At 38.7% G+C, this 19,256-nt stretch overlaps 1 protein-coding gene across 1 annotated transcript in view; it reads right to left on the bottom strand.

Moving 5' to 3' along the window:
• Window positions 1–19,256, bottom strand: part of HPSE2 (heparanase 2 (inactive)) — a 273,487-nt gene that overhangs the window by 33,245 nt on the left and 220,986 nt on the right. The window contains exons 8-9 of the mRNA XM_072129444.1: window positions 16,654–16,760; window positions 4,066–4,180 (exon numbers count right to left, since the gene is read on the bottom strand). Coding sequence (XP_071985545.1) covers window positions 4,066–4,180; window positions 16,654–16,760 — 222 coding nt within the window. The remainder of the gene's footprint in view (window positions 1–4,065; window positions 4,181–16,653; window positions 16,761–19,256) is intronic.

Here is a 19,256-nt window from a genome sequence, read left to right as displayed (position 1 = left end):
AGCAGTTTTTTTTATATAGATTTTCCCTGTTAAAAATGGACAAACCCTTGTAGTAAGGTGAAGGAATTACAGGCGGTCCCCTACTTATGGACACCCGACTTACAGACGACCCCTAGTTAGACGGACCCCTCTGCCCCCTGTGACCTCTGGTGACCGCTCTGGATGTTACTATAGTCCCCGGCTGCAATGATCAGCTGTAAGGTGTCTGTAATGAAGCTTTATTGATGATCTTTGGTCCCATGAAAGCAAAACATTTTGAAACTCTGATTGTCACTGGGGCAAAAAACATTTTTGTCTGGAACTACGATTATAAAATATACAGTTTCGACTTACATACAAATTCAACTTAAGAACAAACCTATGGATTACGATTAAGGATCGCTTTTGATCTGAAACGCGTCAGTTTTTTTCACTTGTCATGCCATAGCCTTCTTTTAACTATATGGAATAAATTGTGTTTTTAAACTGTATTTTTTGCTGGATAAACTTTTCTTCACACAAACCTCCGGACCCCATCTTGTACGTAACCTGGGGGACTGCCTGTACTGCCAAACGTGTGACCGCCATAAATATTCTGCCTTGCGAATAACTCAGCGGGAACCAAGTAGCCACAACGCAGAGTTCTCACTTTTTGACCCGAGGTCTCACCGCAAAATATCTGTTGACGTCTTTTTGGTAACAAACTTTCATCCCGCGAAACTTCATTAGGCGAAGCTGTTGATTTATTTTGTTACGATGAAGCATGGCGCTTCGCCTGATGTTTTGCTAACATTTCACTTTCGGAGGTATAACACTCTCCATCTGCTTTCAACATGTTCCCTCTGACATTAACTAATGTCTCCTATTAGTGGTTAAAGAGACCAATCTGGCGAGAGACGTTTCCAAGCCGAGTTCAAACGGGCCACGAGGAGAAGCACATTCTACACCCTTCTCCTCGAGCTGTCTGTCTATTGTTACGCCAAAGTCCTAGGGAGCACATAAAAGCAACACGTCTCCGTATTCCGGTGTAACAAAGTCAATGGAAACGAGGGATTCTTACTTTTGAGACATGTTTTTGGAAACGTGCAGAGGGATTTGCTTACAATTCTACTCCCTAATACATTTGATCTGATGGAAGAGCAGATGTCATCGAGTCTCTGCCGGAGAAATTCAATACTGTGCAAGTCCCCCCCCCTTCTTACCACGGGTAGGAGGTTGTATGGGAGAGTAGTCTGTACTTTAGACTAATGGTTGTAATCTGTGGCTGATTAGAAGAAGGAACCTGTGTGGGAGCATCGCATCCTCTATGGGGGGATATTTGGGAACCCGGAGCTGATGCTCGGAGTCAATGTTCCCTTTCTATGGGTCACTTCATTGCTGTGCATAGGGGTATCGGAGTGACGGATATCTGCAGATCCTTCCATTACCTACAGGAATGTAAAGGTAACGTGTATATTCCTTGATGGTATAAGGCAGTGAAATATCACATTTTTATATTGATTGCTGTTCTATATCAGTAAAAGAGTCAATGGTTAATGCAAGTTGCTCCTGGGGTCTCGTGTATTGTGATGATCTGTAGGTGGTCCTGGCCTGAAGCATCTTTTCTGTATTGGGGACGCCAGGGGTCATCACAATACACGAGACCCCAGGAGCAACTTGCATTAACCATTGACTCTTTTACTGATATAGAACAGCAATCAATATAAAAATGTGTTATTTCACTGCCTTATACCATCAAGGAATATACACGTTACCTTTACATTACCGTATGTCACCAAGAATTTCCAAATATTCTTCAAAAAAAGTAAAAACACTAAGAATTTAGCTTGGTCTCCATTTCTATAAAACCAGCACCTATGTTTCTGCATCACTGTTATGGTAGTTACCAAAAAGCTTTCTTCTTCCTGCTACAATTCCATACAATAATTCTGTCTTTAGGGCAATAGATATCGTCTTATCATCAAAATCCATCATGATAAACCAAGGGCACTTACTCATAGATCCACGCATTGTGACTTATATTTGTTAGCCATGGCCTCCTATCTTCCAAAATCAACTTGTAAAATTATTCTATTGAGTCTAAAGGGTTGCTGGGGTGTTACCAGAGCTTCTTTGTGCTGTAGCTTCACATGCTGCTACACTGGCTCCTGCTCAGCACTGCCCCATCACTCTTGCTGATGTAATCTCAAAGCAGCAGAAGGATTTTCAGCACACAGTGGAGAGTAGGGAAGTGCTCCTGCACAGTGTAGCAGTCTTTGAAGCTACATAATAGAGGGGCTCAGGTAACAACCCATTAAGCCGTACAGGCTCATTAGCATCATTTTAAAAGTTGACTTTAGAAGGCAGGAGGCCATGGCTAAGAAATATAAAAAGGTTACCACTGTTATGGTGGTACTACAAGTAAGTGCCCCTGGTTTAACCATGCTTGATTTTGATGGCAGGTTTCCTTTAAAGAGAACTTGATCCTTATACATTGGATTTATAGATTAAAATGAAAGGGAACCTGTCATTTAAAGTAGCCCACACTATCTTTGAAAACTGCTATAATACAGCAGTACAACTATCCCTATATTGTTCTTCCACATGCCTGTTCCACACTCCGTTTGTAAAGTTGACTCACCATCTATGCAAATGGCCCCAGTTAAATCTGGTCATTGTTTTTCCTCCGAGCTGAGTTGGATATATTCATGTCCTTCCTGCTAAGCCGTGTATCCAGCTCATTCTCCCCGTCCTCAAAATTGAGCGATTGGCTGTGTGACTCGCAAAAAAAAATATTTCCTCAGAAGTCTGATTTCTCTTCATTCAATTACATATAGCCAGAGTTTCTCTCAACCCCCTCATTTCCCCCCCTCTTGGGAATTCTTATCAGCCACTCACACAGCCAACATCTCTGTCCTTCCTGGGGCAGGGGTGAATGATGTAGCAGAGCAGAGTTCACCCAGCTAAAAAGAAAGGCATCTTGTTAATCAGCTGGGGGTGTGGCTGAGCTAGAAGAACATGAATTTACATTGATGGTATCAAGTTTACATACAGACTTTGGAACTTTTCAGGTATGAGGAATAACAATATAGGGATAGTTGTTCTGGTGTATAATAGCAATTTTCAAAAATATAATTAGTTAGTGTGGGTTAGTTTAACTGACAGAATCCCTTTAATTGACACCTAGATATCCAGTGTATTGGGATCTAGTAAAATCCGTGCACCTATCACCAGTGGGTGTAAAAACTCTTAATCACTACTGATGGTTATATATGTGGTTATTCTAAATTGTTGAGAAGTTATGTGTTGTATTGTTTCTATGTTATAAAAGTGAAAACTATCATAAAATCTTGAAATAAAAAAAAAACTCTTAATCACTAAGCCCAATTTTGTGCTGTTGCATCCTTGCCCGTCTGATATTTATGACCTACCTCCAGGTTTTATAATAAGCATTATTTCAAATATTGTCATTTGATTATGTTGTGTCCTCTGCTCTGAGTAACTGCTGCAGTGTTAAATTAAATCTCCTTTGCTCTAAGTAACTGCTGTAGTGTTAAACTAAATGTCCTTTGCTCTGAGTAACTGCTGTAGTGTTCAACTAAATGTGTTCAAGAGCTTGTACTTAGAGTAGAGCTCTAGAAGGGAGCAAAGGTGGGTGATACTGGAAGCTATAATCTTAGAATATAAAGCAAAATTTAACAGTCCTGCTACTAACAACACACAAAAGTATGGTAACACATCTCTCTTAGCAGTACTATGCGTAGTGAAACCTACCCACTGAATCTCTATTAACCCTATATCTTCAGACAGTTTTGCCTGTGAATGAAGAATAGCAGATCCGCTTCCCTGTTGGACAGAACACCTGCGCTGTATACAATAACCAGAGTATCATTGTGTGCGATACAGAAATGTATGTATCAGCATAGAAATATCCGCCCCCAGATCTGACTGTAATATGATAAGTCCAATGTCCTGAAAATGGTCTGATAATAATTTTCATTATGCCTAGAGCATCACATTTCCCCCTGGACAGGATACAATTGTATGACCTTATTATCTAAAGAGATACATATGATCAAATCATCATTACTATCATTATAATCTTACCGGCAGCGGGTTAAAGTTTTGATCCACCAGATGGTTGTATCCATGATCAAAGAACGAGTGACGGATCACCACATCCACTCCTTGATTGGCCGACATTCCCAATGTATTCAACCACCTAGAGAGAAAGAGACCGAAACCTCCATGTGAGACGATGGAAGAGAACAGAGAACACAACCTGCCTGCTGACTGTCTCCTTCCTGCCATCTCTCCTATAACATAACATAGCAGCAGCCTATGAGGTTCACCATCTACAATCTATAGGGTTACTATATATATAATGTCTGAATGAATGAATTTAGTGGCTAACAATTAGTAATAGATTGTTAAAAACACAAAGATGATGCTCTATAAGATATGGGATAATAAGAGCCTAAATTGGTAATGAAAGTATTCACTAAAATCCGTAGATGGGGACGGATACTTTTTACATCCAATATGTTTCTTCTTGTATGACAGCCTGCAGCACCCATACAGCTCCATAGTATGCACCCTGAACACATTATATGGGTGCCCTGAGTGCTGGATGATAAAACTTATGTACTTAATAAAACTTTATTTCACATTACCTGGCTCCCTGCCAGTACCATGTGAGTCCTGAAGGGGGAGGCGGCTGCAGCCTGTGTCTTAGTCTCCTCTCCTCCACACACATCCAGCTCCCTCCCCTCTTCCCATGAGGAGACTGAGACACGGGCTGCTGCTGCTCCTCCCCCACCAATGGACCTCACCACATACAGCTGGCAGGCAACCAGGTAATGTGAAAAAAAGTTTCATGATGTACTGAATTGATTCAAAATGCTGATAAAGGCATTTTTAAAATCAGCATATAAAAGGCTATGGGAACCTGTCAGCAGCTAAAAATGACATCTCTAGTTACAGGTTCACTTTATAAGTTTGCAGGTACATGAAGAAGGTTCACATGCCAATCCATTTGCATAATTGCAGCATAATTCAGCAAACACCTGCTACTAAGCGAAGCCAGTGGCATCTGTATGAAAATCCCCACATACTGCAGTATCGCGGTATATGTTAGGATCCATCAGACCCCCTGGGTTTCAAGTACCTAAGGGGGTCGAGAAATACAGGCAAAAAAGCAAAACAATATGTCCAAAATTTTTTTAAAAAATGACTTAAAACCTAAAAGCTAACATCACCCCCTTTCCTTAGAACTGATATAAAAAAATAAAGAAAATAATAAATATGTTAGTTATCGCCGTGACTAATCTATCAAAATATAAAAATGGTTATTCCCTAAAATCCCTAAAAAGTGAAAAATCGCACCCAAAAATTTGAAAAAGAAATGTAGGAGGATGTAGTGTCCCCAAAATGATAGCAATGAAAATGTCACAAAAAAATAACACCATACACAGCACCGTAAACAGAGGTCTAAAAAAGCTATTAGTGCCAGAATAGAGCGAAAACGGAAGAAAAAATTGTACAAAAGGTTTTAATTTTTAAAACATCTAAAAAATATCCTTCTCTGAAGATAATTTCCCATAAATGTAGCCATGTTGTAGCCTTAGAAACTAAATAGTTGTCCTTGGATACGACCACCCCCACACTCTGGAAGTGGTGGCCAGACATGCACTATTAATGCCTGCCTCACCACCGGGATTCAGTGTTCATCACCACAGGACAGCAGCTGGACATGCAGTAACATTTTATATGCAAAAACTATTTATTTCTTTGTGCAATGACTCCAGCGGCGGTGGTCGTATCCAAGGACAGCTAAGGGACTATATGACTACATTTATGGGAAATAATCTAAACACAGGTACATTTTTTTAACAACATCCATTTGAAGAAAGTATATTTATTTCAGCTGAATTTAGTTAAAGGGAACCTGTCATCAGAAACTGTCCTAATAGACCACTACCAGTGTGTTGTCAAGCAGTTGAACAGCTTCTTGTATCATGTTTCTTTTATGACCCAGCTTGGTAGGATCATCCAGAAAATCAACTTTGAAGTTAGATGTATAAAGTCAGGGAGGCGGAGAGTTTAACATTATAGTCAAGCTCTCCCTGCCTCTGAACACCTCCTCCCATGTGATTGACAACATTGGCCAGACTTAAGGAGATCTGATTAATGATGTCCCTGGATGCAGGACCAGCAATTACAGTGAAGGGGGAGTTATAAGGCAGAGAGAGCTTGACTTCAGTGTTAGACTCTCCGCCTCCTTGACTTCATTAAACCACTTTTCATCCCACTTCAAAGTTGATTTTCTGGATGATGCCACCGCACCAGGCCATGAAAGAAACATCATCTGGAAGCTGCTCAGCTGCTCAACAACAAACTGCTAGTGGTTTATTAGGCCAATTTCTGATGACAGGTTCCCTTTAAATGTCAATGCCCGGATGAGAACATCCCTTTAATGTCGGTTGTGAGTTAGCGGCAAAAACGATGTCCAGTTCATGGCCACCAATGAGGTCTATACTGCACCATCATAGTGCGTGGACAACCATGCCTCTCACTGTGCCGCTATGGATAGAACAGGTCCTATTCCTGGTGCTCTGACTTCATCCTGTTTGTGCACACAATAGGGCGTGCTTGTAGTCTGAAGGGTTAACCTCAGGGACTTGTAAGTAAATTGATACATAAGACAAGAAAGTTCCCAAAGAGTTTGAGACTCAGGCAAAGCCTTGAAATGACCTCCGTGGAATCAATTTAGAGGCAGAAACTAGTTAGCCGAGGTGTTGGGTGTAATTTTGGACTAATAAATTCTTAACGAGCTTCTGATCAATGGAGAAATGTAAAGAGGAATAATTGTCTCAGCCTCGGGGCTCACACCAAGTAGTCCCCGTGACTTGTGCTCCCTAATCCTTTTCTCAACGTCCCCGATGCCAAAAATCAGACTTTATTGCTTAGTTAGAGGCAACGTGGACAAATCTGGCCCCTTCCCCTCTCCCAAACTTGTGAAGATCATAAAGGCGAGCGCTCTCCTGATACCTTTGATATCTGTCTTTCTGCAGGCTCATTAATAAATACCAAGTCTAATGATATAAATGCGGGACTAGGAAAGCCATAAACAGCTGCGTTGCTATAAAACGCTCCAGATGCGGAGCATTATTTATAGTACGCGCTGCATGTGCCGTCAGCGTTGCTACACGGCGGAAGGGTTAAGTGCTTTGTGCTTTTGTCAAAGAGCCCAACAAACTCAAAGGATGTGATTAGCGAGGGCTGACACCGGCTAACGTGTGCGAACAGAGGTGCTGTAATTGCAATCTGTCTCCAAATTGCTTTTGCATGTGTGCTACAATGGTGCCTGCACAATGGGGAGATAACATGGCCCGTATCCCAACGACAGTGTAGTGCGAGCTGTGATACCGCGCAGATGTTACACAGGAAACGCTGCCAAACCATTGCACCGTGTGTGCGCATTAGCTCCATGAGGTTAAGAGGTGAAAATCCAACATGAAGTAATGTGGGAGAAAGGAAAACACGAGTTTGGAAATATTTGGGGTCTTAGACTTAGGGTGATGCCACACTTGGCGTTTTGAACCCGTTTTTAAGCAGTCCATTAACAAATGCATGCGTTTTTTGAAAACACATCTGTTTTGATCAGTTTTACCAATTATCTTGATTAAAACTGATCCAAAACGGATGCGTTTTTTAGAGGACTGCTTAAAAACGGGCCAAAAACGGGTTCAAAAAGTGTGGCATCACCCTTGGAATCGTACCCTTATTGTGCTTGGATAGTTTCAGGGGTCTCTTGCTTACACTGCACCCCATATAGCGTCATCCCCTTCCAATACTATCATCATACGCTTTGTAATACATTGATGAAGGTGTCGGCAGGGTCGCATCTGCAAGTCAGATGAGCCTCTTGCCTCAGGTGGCGGATAGCAGAGCAGTGATGGGGGCAACGGAATGGCTGACTCCACTTTCCCACTAATAGTACTGCACTACCATTGCATCTGTGTGTTTAAGACACAGGTGCAATAGACAGGCAGGACGGTACAGAAAAGACCTTGGTGCTTCGCACGACACGTCTGTATAAAATCTTCATATTTGACAAGCTTAGACAGGGCATTCACACTGTATTGTCAGTGGTTGCCTTCAAGCTCAGGGACCTAAGCCCTTGAGTAGTTCAGTACTAGGACCTCTCATCTATCAATCTTTACAACTAGAGTTTCTTTACTACAGCCATAGGGTGAAGACACACATGGCGTTTTTGGGCCGTTTTTGGGCCGTTTTTACTAAGTGCGTTTTCAGATCGTTAAAAACGCATGCGTTAAAAACGCATCAGTTTTTTAAAAACGCGTGCGTTTTTTGAAAACGCATGCGTTTTTGTCCGTTTTTCGTTGCGCAATTTCGGAAAAACGGACAAAAACGCATGCGTTTTCAAAAAACGCACGCGTTTTTAAAAAACGGATGCGTTTTTTAACGCTTGCGTTTTTAACGATCTGAAAACGCACTTAGTAAAAACGGCCCAAAAACGGCCCAAAAACGCCATGTGTGTCTTCACCCATAGGCTCAGTCCATCTAATACACCAGACTTCCGTTATGTATGGCTTGTGTCATGTGTATGGCTATCACACTACCATCCTCAACAATCACTATTAGCACAGACCCGTGGATACATTTTCCCTATTGCAATTCACTAGTAATTGGCAAATGTCCTTCTGTTCAATGACTGTCATACCATAAGTCATACTATAAGTCATACTATAAGTCATACCATAAGTCATACTATAAGTCATACTATAAGTCATACCATAAGTCATACTATAAGTCATACCATAAGTCATACTATAAGTCATACCATAAGTCATACTATAAGTCATACTATAAGTCATACTATAAGTCATACTATAAGTCATACCATAAGTCATACCATAAGTCATACTATAAGTCATACCATAAGTCATACCATAAGTCATACTATAAGTCATACTATAAGTCATACCATAAGTCATACCATAAGTCATACTATAAGTCATACTATAAGTCATACTATAAGTCATACCATAAGTCATACTATAAGTCATACTATAAGTCATACTATAAGTCATACTATAAGTCATACTATAAGTCATACCATAAGTCATACCATAAGTCATACTATAAGTCATACCATAAGTCATACCATAAGTCATACTATAAGTCATACTATAAGTCATACCATAAGTCATACCATAAGTCATACTATAAGTCATACCATAAGTCATACCATAAGTCATACCATAAGTCATACCATAAGTCATACCATAAGTCATACTATAAGTCATACTATAAGTCATACCATAAGTCATACCATAAGTCATACTATAAGTCATACTATAAGTCATACCATAAGTCATACTATAAGTCATACTATAAGTCATACTATAAGTCATACTATAAGTCATACTATAAGTCATACCATAAGTCATACCATAAGTCATACTATAAGTCATACCATAAGTCATACCATAAGTCATACTATAAGTCATACCATAAGTCATACCATAAGTCATACTATAAGTCATACTATAAGTCATACTATAAGTCATACCATAAGTCATACTATAAGTCATACTATAAGTCATACTATAAGTCATACCATAAGTCATACTATAAGTCATACTATAAGTCATACTATAAGCCATACTATAAGTCATACTATAAGTCATACCATAAGTCATACCATAAGTCATACTATAAGTCATACTATAAGTCATACCATAAGTCATACCATAAGTCATACTATAAGTCATACTATAAGTCATACTATAAGTCATACCATAAGTCATACTATAAGTCATACTATAAGTCATACTATAAGTCATACCATAAGTCATACCATAAGTCATACTATAAGTCATACTATAAGTCATACCATAAGTCATACCATAAGTCATACTATAAGTCATACTATAAGTCATACTATAAGTCATACCATAAGTCATACTATAAGTCATACTATAAGTCATACTATAAGTCATACCATAAGTCATACCATAAGTCATACTATAAGTCATACTATAAGTCATACCATAAGTCATACTATAAGTCATACTATAAGTCATACTATAAGTCATACCATAAGTCATACTATAAGTCATACTATAAGTCATACCATAAGTCATACTATAAGTCATACTATAAGTCATACTATAAGTCATACCATAAGTCATACTATAAGTCATACTATAAGTCATACTATAAGTCATACCATAAGTCATACCATAAGTCATACTATAAGTCATACTATAAGTCATACTATAAGTCATACTATAAGTCATACTATAAGTCATACTATAAGTCATACCATAAGTCATACCATAAGTCATACTATAAGTCATACTATAAGTCATACTATAAGTCATACCATAAGTCAGTGATGGCGAACCTTTTAGTGACCGAGTGCCCAAACTACAACCAATACCCACTTATTTGTTGCAAAGTGCCAACACAGAAATTTAAATCGAGATTTATACTCCCTGCTCTGTCACAGCTTTCATTGATACCAGCACCTGAGGCACCAATAAAGCAGAAAATAGAAGAAATTTGGATGATCATTGTAGCTTCCCTCCAAGGTCCCATAAACAGGAAGAATTGTCAGGGCCGGAGCTGCAATGATCACCCAGATTTGTCCACACCTTCCCACTCCCTCGAGTAGTCCCAGGTAGTGTTGTCACTTTAAAATAGCTCTGTGCACAGCAAGTCCTGGGCTGTCTGGGACTGCAGGAAGATACCTGGAGTCATCTCTGGTGATGGCCTGAGTGCCCACAGAAAGGGCTCTGAGTGCCACCTCTGGCACCCGTGCCATAGGTTAGCCATCACTGCCATAAGTCATACTATAAGTCATACCATAAGTCATACCATAAGTCATACCATAAGTCATACTATAAGTCATACTATAAGTCATACCATAAGTCATACTATAAGTCATACTATAAGTCATACTATAAGTCATACCATAAGTCATACCATAAGTCATACTATAAGTCATACCATAAGTCATACCATAAGTCATACTATAAGTCATACTATAAGTCATACCATAAGTCATACCATAAGTCATACCATAAGTCATACTATAAGTCATACTATAAGTCATACTATAAGTCATACTATAAGTTATACTATAAGTCATACTATAAGTCATACTATAAGTCATACTATAAGTTATACTATAAGTCATACTATAAGTCATACCATAAGTCATACTATAAGTCATACTATAAGTCATACCATAAGTCATACCATAAGTCATACCATAAGTCATACTATAAGTCATACTATAAGTCATACTATAAGTTATACTATAAGTCATACTATAAGTCATACTATAAGTCATACTATAAGTCATACCATAAGTCATGCTATAAGTCATACTATAAGTCATACTATAAGTCATGCTATAAGTCATACTATAAGTCATACTATAAGTCATACTATAAGTCATACTATAAGTCATACCATAAGTCATACTATAAGTTATACCATAAGTCATACTATAAGTCATACTATAAGTCATACTATAAGTCATACTATAAGTCATACCATAAGTCATACCATAAGTCATACTATAAGTCATACTATAAGTCATACTATAAGTCATACTATAAGTCATACTATAAGTCATACCATAAGTCATACCATAAGTCATACTATAAGTCATACTATAAGTCATACTATAAGTCATACTATAAGTTATACTATAAGTCATACTATAAGTCATACCATAAGTCATACTATAAGTCATACTATAAGTCATACCATAAGTCATACCATAAGTCATACCATAAGTCATACTATAAGTCATACTATAAGTCATACCATAAGTCATACCATAAGTCATACTATAAGTCATACTATAAGTCATACTATAAGTCATACCATAAGTCATACTATAAGTCATACTATAAGTCATACTATAAGTCATACCATAAGTCATACCATAAGTCATACTATAAGTCATACTATAAGTCATACCATAAGTCATACCATAAGTCATACTATAAGTCATACTATAAGTCATACTATAAGTCATACCATAAGTCATACTATAAGTCATACTATAAGTCATACTATAAGTCATACCATAAGTCATACCATAAGTCATACTATAAGTCATACTATAAGTCATACCATAAGTCATACTATAAGTCATACTATAAGTCATACTATAAGTCATACCATAAGTCATACTATAAGTCATACTATAAGTCATACCATAAGTCATACTATAAGTCATACTATAAGTCATACTATAAGTCATACCATAAGTCATACTATAAGTCATACTATAAGTCATACTATAAGTCATACCATAAGTCATACCATAAGTCATACTATAAGTCATACTATAAGTCATACTATAAGTCATACTATAAGTCATACTATAAGTCATACTATAAGTCATACCATAAGTCATACCATAAGTCATACTATAAGTCATACTATAAGTCATACTATAAGTCATACCATAAGTCAGTGATGGCGAACCTTTTAGTGACCGAGTGCCCAAACTACAACCAATACCCACTTATTTGTTGCAAAGTGCCAACACAGAAATTTAAATCGAGATTTATACTCCCTGCTCTGTCACAGCTTTCATTGATACCAGCACCTGAGGCACCAATAAAGCAGAAAATAGAAGAAATTTGGATGATCATTGTAGCTTCCCTCCAAGGTCCCATAAACAGGAAGAATTGTCAGGGCCGGAGCTGCAATGATCACCCAGATTTGTCCACACCTTCCCACTCCCTCGAGTAGTCCCAGGTAGTGTTGTCACTTTAAAATAGCTCTGTGCACAGCAAGTCCTGGGCTGTCTGGGACTGCAGGAAGATACCTGGAGTCATCTCTGGTGATGGCCTGAGTGCCCACAGAAAGGGCTCTGAGTGCCACCTCTGGCACCCGTGCCATAGGTTAGCCATCACTGCCATAAGTCATACTATAAGTCATACCATAAGTCATACCATAAGTCATACCATAAGTCATACTATAAGTCATACTATAAGTCATACCATAAGTCATACTATAAGTCATACTATAAGTCATACTATAAGTCATACCATAAGTCATACTATAAGTCATACTATAAGTCATACCATAAGTCATACCATAAGTCATACTATAAGTCATACTATAAGTCATACCATAAGTCATACCATAAGTCATACCATAAGTCATACTATAAGTCATACTATAAGTCATACTATAAGTCATACTATAAGTTATACTATAAGTCATACTATAAGTCATACTATAAGTCATACTATAAGTTATACTATAAGTCATACTATAAGTCATACCATAAGTCATACTATAAGTCATACTATAAGTCATACCATAAGTCATACCATAAGTCATACCATAAGTCATACTATAAGTCATACTATAAGTCATACTATAAGTTATACTATAAGTCATACTATAAGTCATACTATAAGTCATACTATAAGTCATACTATAAGTCATACTATAAGTCATACTATAAGTCATACTATAAGTTATACTATAAGTCATACTATAAGTCATACCATAAGTCATACTATAAGTCATACTATAAGTCATACCATAAGTCATACCATAAGTCATACCATAAGTCATACTATAAGTCATACTATAAGTCATACTATAAGTTATACTATAAGTCATACTATAAGTCATACTATAAGTCATACTATAAGTCATACTATAAGTCATACTATAAGTCATACTATAAGTCATACTATAAGTCATACTATAAGTCATACCATAAGTCATACCATAAGTCATACTATAAGTCATACTATAAGTCATACTATAAGTCATACTATAAGTCATACTATAAGTCATACTATAAGTCATACTATAAGTCATACCATAAGTCATACTATAAGTTATACTACAAGTCATACTATAAGTCATACTATAAGTCATACTATAAGTCATACCATAAGTCATGCTATAAGTCATACTATAAGTCATACTATAAGTCATGCTATAAGTCATACTATAAGTCATACTATAAGTCATACTATAAGTCATACTATAAGTCATACCATAAGTCATACTATAAGTTATACCATAAGTCATACTATAAGTCATACTATAAGTCATACTATAAGTCATACTATAAGTCATACCATAAGTCATACCATAAGTCATACTATAAGTCATACTATAAGTCATACTATAAGTCATACTATAAGTCATACTATAAGTCATACCATAAGTCATACCATAAGTCATACTATAAGTCATACTATAAGTCATACTATAAGTCATACTATAAGTTATACTATAAGTCATACTATAAGTCATACCATAAGTCATACTATAAGTCATACTATAAGTCATACCATAAGTCATACCATAAGTCATACCATAAGTCATACTATAAGTCATACTATAAGTCATACTATAAGTTATACTATAAGTCATACTATAAGTTATACCATAAGTCATACTATAAGTCATACTATAAGTCATACTATAAGTCATACTATAAGTCATACTATAAGTTATACTATAAGTCATACTATAAGTCATACTATAAGTCATACTATAAGTCATACTATAAGTTATACTATAAGTCATACTATAAGTCATACTATAAGTTATACTATAAGTCATACTATAAGTCATACTATAAGTTATACTATAAGTTATACTATAAGTCATACTATAAGTCATACTATAAGTTATACTATAAGTCATACTATAAGTCATACTATAAGTCATACTATAAGTTATACTATAAGTCATACTATAAGTCATACTATAAGTCATACTATAAGTCATACTATAAGTCATACTATAAGTTATACTATAAGTCATACTATAAGTCATACTATAAGTTATACTATAAGTCATACTATAAGTCATACTATAAGTCATACTATAAGTTATACTATAAGTCATACTATAAGTCATACTATAAGTCATACTATAAGTCATACTATAAGTCATACTATAAGTTATACTATAAGTCATACTATAAGTCATACTATAAGTCATACTATAAGTTATACTATAAGTCATACTATAAGTTATACTATAAGTCATACTATAAGTCATACTATAAGTCATACCATAAGTCATACCATAAGTCATACTATAAGTCATACTATAAGTCATACCATAAGTCATACTATAAGTCATACTATAAGTCATACCATAAGTCATACTATAAGTCATACTATAAGTCATACTATAAGTCATACCATAAGTCATACCATAAGTCATACCATAAGTCATACTATAAGTCATACTATAAGTCATACTATAAGTCATACCATAAGTCATACTATAAGTCATACTATAAGTCATACTATAAGTCATACCATAAGTCATACTATAAGTCATACTATAAGTCATACTATAAGTCATACTATAAGTCATACCATAAGTCATACTATAAGTCATACTATAAGTCATACTATAAGTCATACCATAAGTCATACTATAAGTCATACCATAAGTCATACTATAAGTCATACTATAAGTCATACTATAAGTCATACTATAAGTCATACTATAAGTCATACCATAAGTCATACCATAAGTCATACTATAAGTCATACTATAGTACCATTCCGCCTGCTGGAGGTGTGATTATCCTTCTCTCTATTTCTTTTTTAAAAATTTTCGTGACCATGACCCACATTAGCTAAAACACTTGCACCAGTTTTCTGTCTGACTTTGCACTAGAAAGAAAGTGCAAACTCCTTGTCCATGTAATTATATCATAAGTGTCTGCGCCAGTTTTGTGTCGCGGCTGCTCTGTGTCCGGCAAGAGAGAAAAATCGGCACCTAAAGGGTCTGTTACTGCTTTGCCTGACCGCGCACCAATACATGTACTGACGTGCGCCACATGTATTACTGACGTGCGCCACTTGTATTACTGACGTGCGCCACATGTATTACTGACGTGCGCCACATGTATTACTGACGGGCGCCACATGTATTACTGACGTGCGCCACATGTATTACTGACGTGCGCCACTTGTATTACTGACGTGCGCCACATGTATTACTGACGTGCGCCACATGTATTACTGACGTGCGCCACATGTATTACTGACGTGCGCCACATGTATTACTGACGTGCGCCACATGTATTACTGACGTGAGCCACATGTATTACTGACGTGCGCCACATGTATTACTGACGTGAGCCACAATTCTGCTTGAAGAAAGTGCACTAAAAATTGTTGCCCACTTCCAGAGCAGTGCGCCAGTTTGATGAATCAGCTGCACCCTGCACACTACACAGGACACCGCACATACTACAGACTGACCCGAGTCGGAGTGGCACAGTCCATACTATTGCATCTTTCCAGTAGCCACCATAAGACTACAGAAAGCATGTAACTTACAGGGGGTCACTATGAGATCACATGACCCAGTGGAAGAGACGGACCCAGATCCCAGCAATGGAAAGAAACAATTGAATAATAAGGTAATATGTATGTATGTATGTATGTATGTATGTATGTGTGTATGTATGTATGTGTGTATGTATGTGTGTGTGTGTATAGATATATATAGGGACATAATTAATAAAATTAAACCAAAAACTGGAAAATTACCCACAAAGGAAAAACAAATTAAATAAACCCCAAATATTGCATCACATGACAAAGCAGGTTCAGGATGAAGGTTAATTTTACTCACAGGAACCCGGCAGCAAATGTATCGGATAAGTTGTTTGTTCCTCTAGACCAGGGGGCACCAACTCCCCCGAGCCAAACCTTCTTCCCTGGGGCGTGAGTATTTACCACCTGTATATAAAGCAGATAGGACGGTTATAGCACAAATCGGATATAAGACGGATCACGAGATGGAGGAGGTCGTGTTGCTGGACACCAGGGATAGACAATCCTTACTCGTAGGGTTAGCAGTGAGCAGAGCAGCCTCACCATAGGCTCTAGTATTTGTACAGATACACTGGGGCTCTATAGCTGCTGTCACAATGGGGTCTCCTCACCCAGGACTTACATCAATTTGTGCACAAAGAATCTATAAATGTATAAATATGTGCAATATAGCAGACATACCACTGAGAGTATTACACATGTATGAATATATAGCCAGACATGTTGTAACTTGAATACATGAGCCAATGTAGTGGGCTCCGAGGCCCTCGCTAGTGAATGCAAAAGTGATACATTGTATAATATATAATAATAAAGAATGATTTCACTTTTGCAGTCACAAGCGACTGCCTCAAATTTTCTATGTGTTATGACTGGGGTAGGATCTGGTTCAAAGGTGTCCAACTACTCGAGGAGCCAGGAGTGTGCACTGGGAGACTGAGGGAATATATGCAAAGTTTTCCAGGATGGGATTAGGAAAACAATGGGACACATTTACTAAGGGTCGTGCGTTGCACTTTTGTCGGCTAAAACGGCTTGCAAAGGTATTTAAGAAGTGTCTTCATTGAAATTCAGACCGAGCGGCTTATTTAACTTTCAAATTGTGTTGCATGCCCTATGTAAAAGGTGCACAAAAAAGATAGTGAACTCTGTCGGACCTGAGCGGGGAAGCGACACATTCATGATTTCTTGCGCACGATCTTAGTGAATTGCCGCAAACAGCATTATAGACGGACAATGCACTTTCAGTGAACCCAAGTGACCTTGTAAGTAAATGTGCCCCAATGCCTCTTTTGCTACCTTGGAAAGCAGCTCCCTTGACATCAAGCATGACCTACAAGAGGCCTTATGGCATGACCAGTATTATCTATTCCAGCGCTGTTTGGACCTGGTTGGGTCTCCTCAGTACAGTGTAGGGAACTGGTCTGGCTGCGGAGAGGCTTGTGACTAGGAGACTGATCCAGACAATGTAGTGGCCAGCATGTCCTCAGCAGGTAACGCTCTGCAAGTCTGTCCCATATGGACTTATCCTAGATGCTCTCCACCACTTCTGAAATAGCTTATTACAAGGGCAACCAATGAAACCGACAGAATATACTCAGAGAATGATTATCATAGACATGGGGGAGTAAAAGACCTGGGTAGCACCTAGGTAAGTACAGGATTCGCATGACATTCGTAGGTTCCCCTGTGTATTACTGGTAATGGATATGTGCTAAATGTCGGATTGCTGAGATCCTCAACTAATGACAAGACTGGGACAACTACAGGTGCAACATGTGCTGCCCCTCCAACGTGTGCTGCCCCTCCAACGTGTGCTGCCCATCCAACGTGTGCTGCCCCTCCAACGTGTGCTGCCCCTCCAACGTGTGCTGCCCATCCAACGTGTGCTGCCCCTCCAACGTGTGCTGCCCATCCATCGTGTGCTGCCCATCCAACGTGTGCTGCCCATCCAACGTGTGCTGCCCCTCCATCGTGTGCTGCCCATCCAACGTGTGCTGCCCATCCAACGTGTGCTGCCCCTCCAACGTGTGCTGCCCATCCAACGTGTGCTGCCCATCCAACGTGTGCTGCCCATCCAACGTGTGCTGCCCATCCAACGTGTGCTGCCCCTCCAACGTGTGCGGCCCATCCAACGTGTGATGCCCCTCCAACGTGTGCTGCCCCTCCAACGTGTGCTGCCCATCCAACGTGTGCTGCCCATCCAACGTGTGCTGCCCATCCAACGTGTGCTGCCCCTCCAACGTGTGCGGCCCATCCAACGTGTGATGCCCCTCCAACGTGTGCTGCCCCTCCAACGTGTGCTGCCCATCCAACGTGTGCTGCCCATCCAACGTGTGCTGCCCCTCCAACGTGTGCGGCCCATCCAACGTGTGATGCCCCTCCAACGTGTGCTGCCCATCCAACGTGTGCTGCCCCTCCAACGTGTGCGGCCCATCCAACGTGTGATGCCCCTCCAACGTGTGCTGCCCCTCCATGGTTATCACAGTAGTTGGATTCTCTTGTCAGTCTGATTGGATGGGATCCGTACTGATCACTATAATGGGGCACTCTACTCTCCCCAACACTCCATACAAAAGTGACACAAAATGTACCTACACATCAAGACGGTGTAATACACGGTGCCATCTGTTCTGCTCACCTGCTCCATTTGGGTCCAAAAATGACCACTGACCGTGTGCAGCAACACCTCCATTCTAGCAAAGAAGTCCATATAGCTTTTATAATATAGGTCCAGGGCATAGGTAATATATACTAGACAGGTGATGATCTGATCACTCGGACCTAGGTGGTCACTAAAGGAGGCAATCTCCGTCTAATCCCCCAAACTGCAGGACTACAGGATTTGTACACTTCTGTTTTTTTGTACATTTTAATTGTGGATACGGATTGCAGCATCTC

The sequence above is a fragment of the Engystomops pustulosus genome, chromosome 11 (assembly GCF_040894005.1).
Source record: "Engystomops pustulosus chromosome 11, aEngPut4.maternal, whole genome shotgun sequence".
NCBI classification, from domain to species: domain Eukaryota; kingdom Metazoa; phylum Chordata; class Amphibia; order Anura; family Leptodactylidae; genus Engystomops; species Engystomops pustulosus.
Note: the sequence above shows the minus strand (reverse complement) of the source record. Positions and strands in the feature narration are given on the sequence as shown.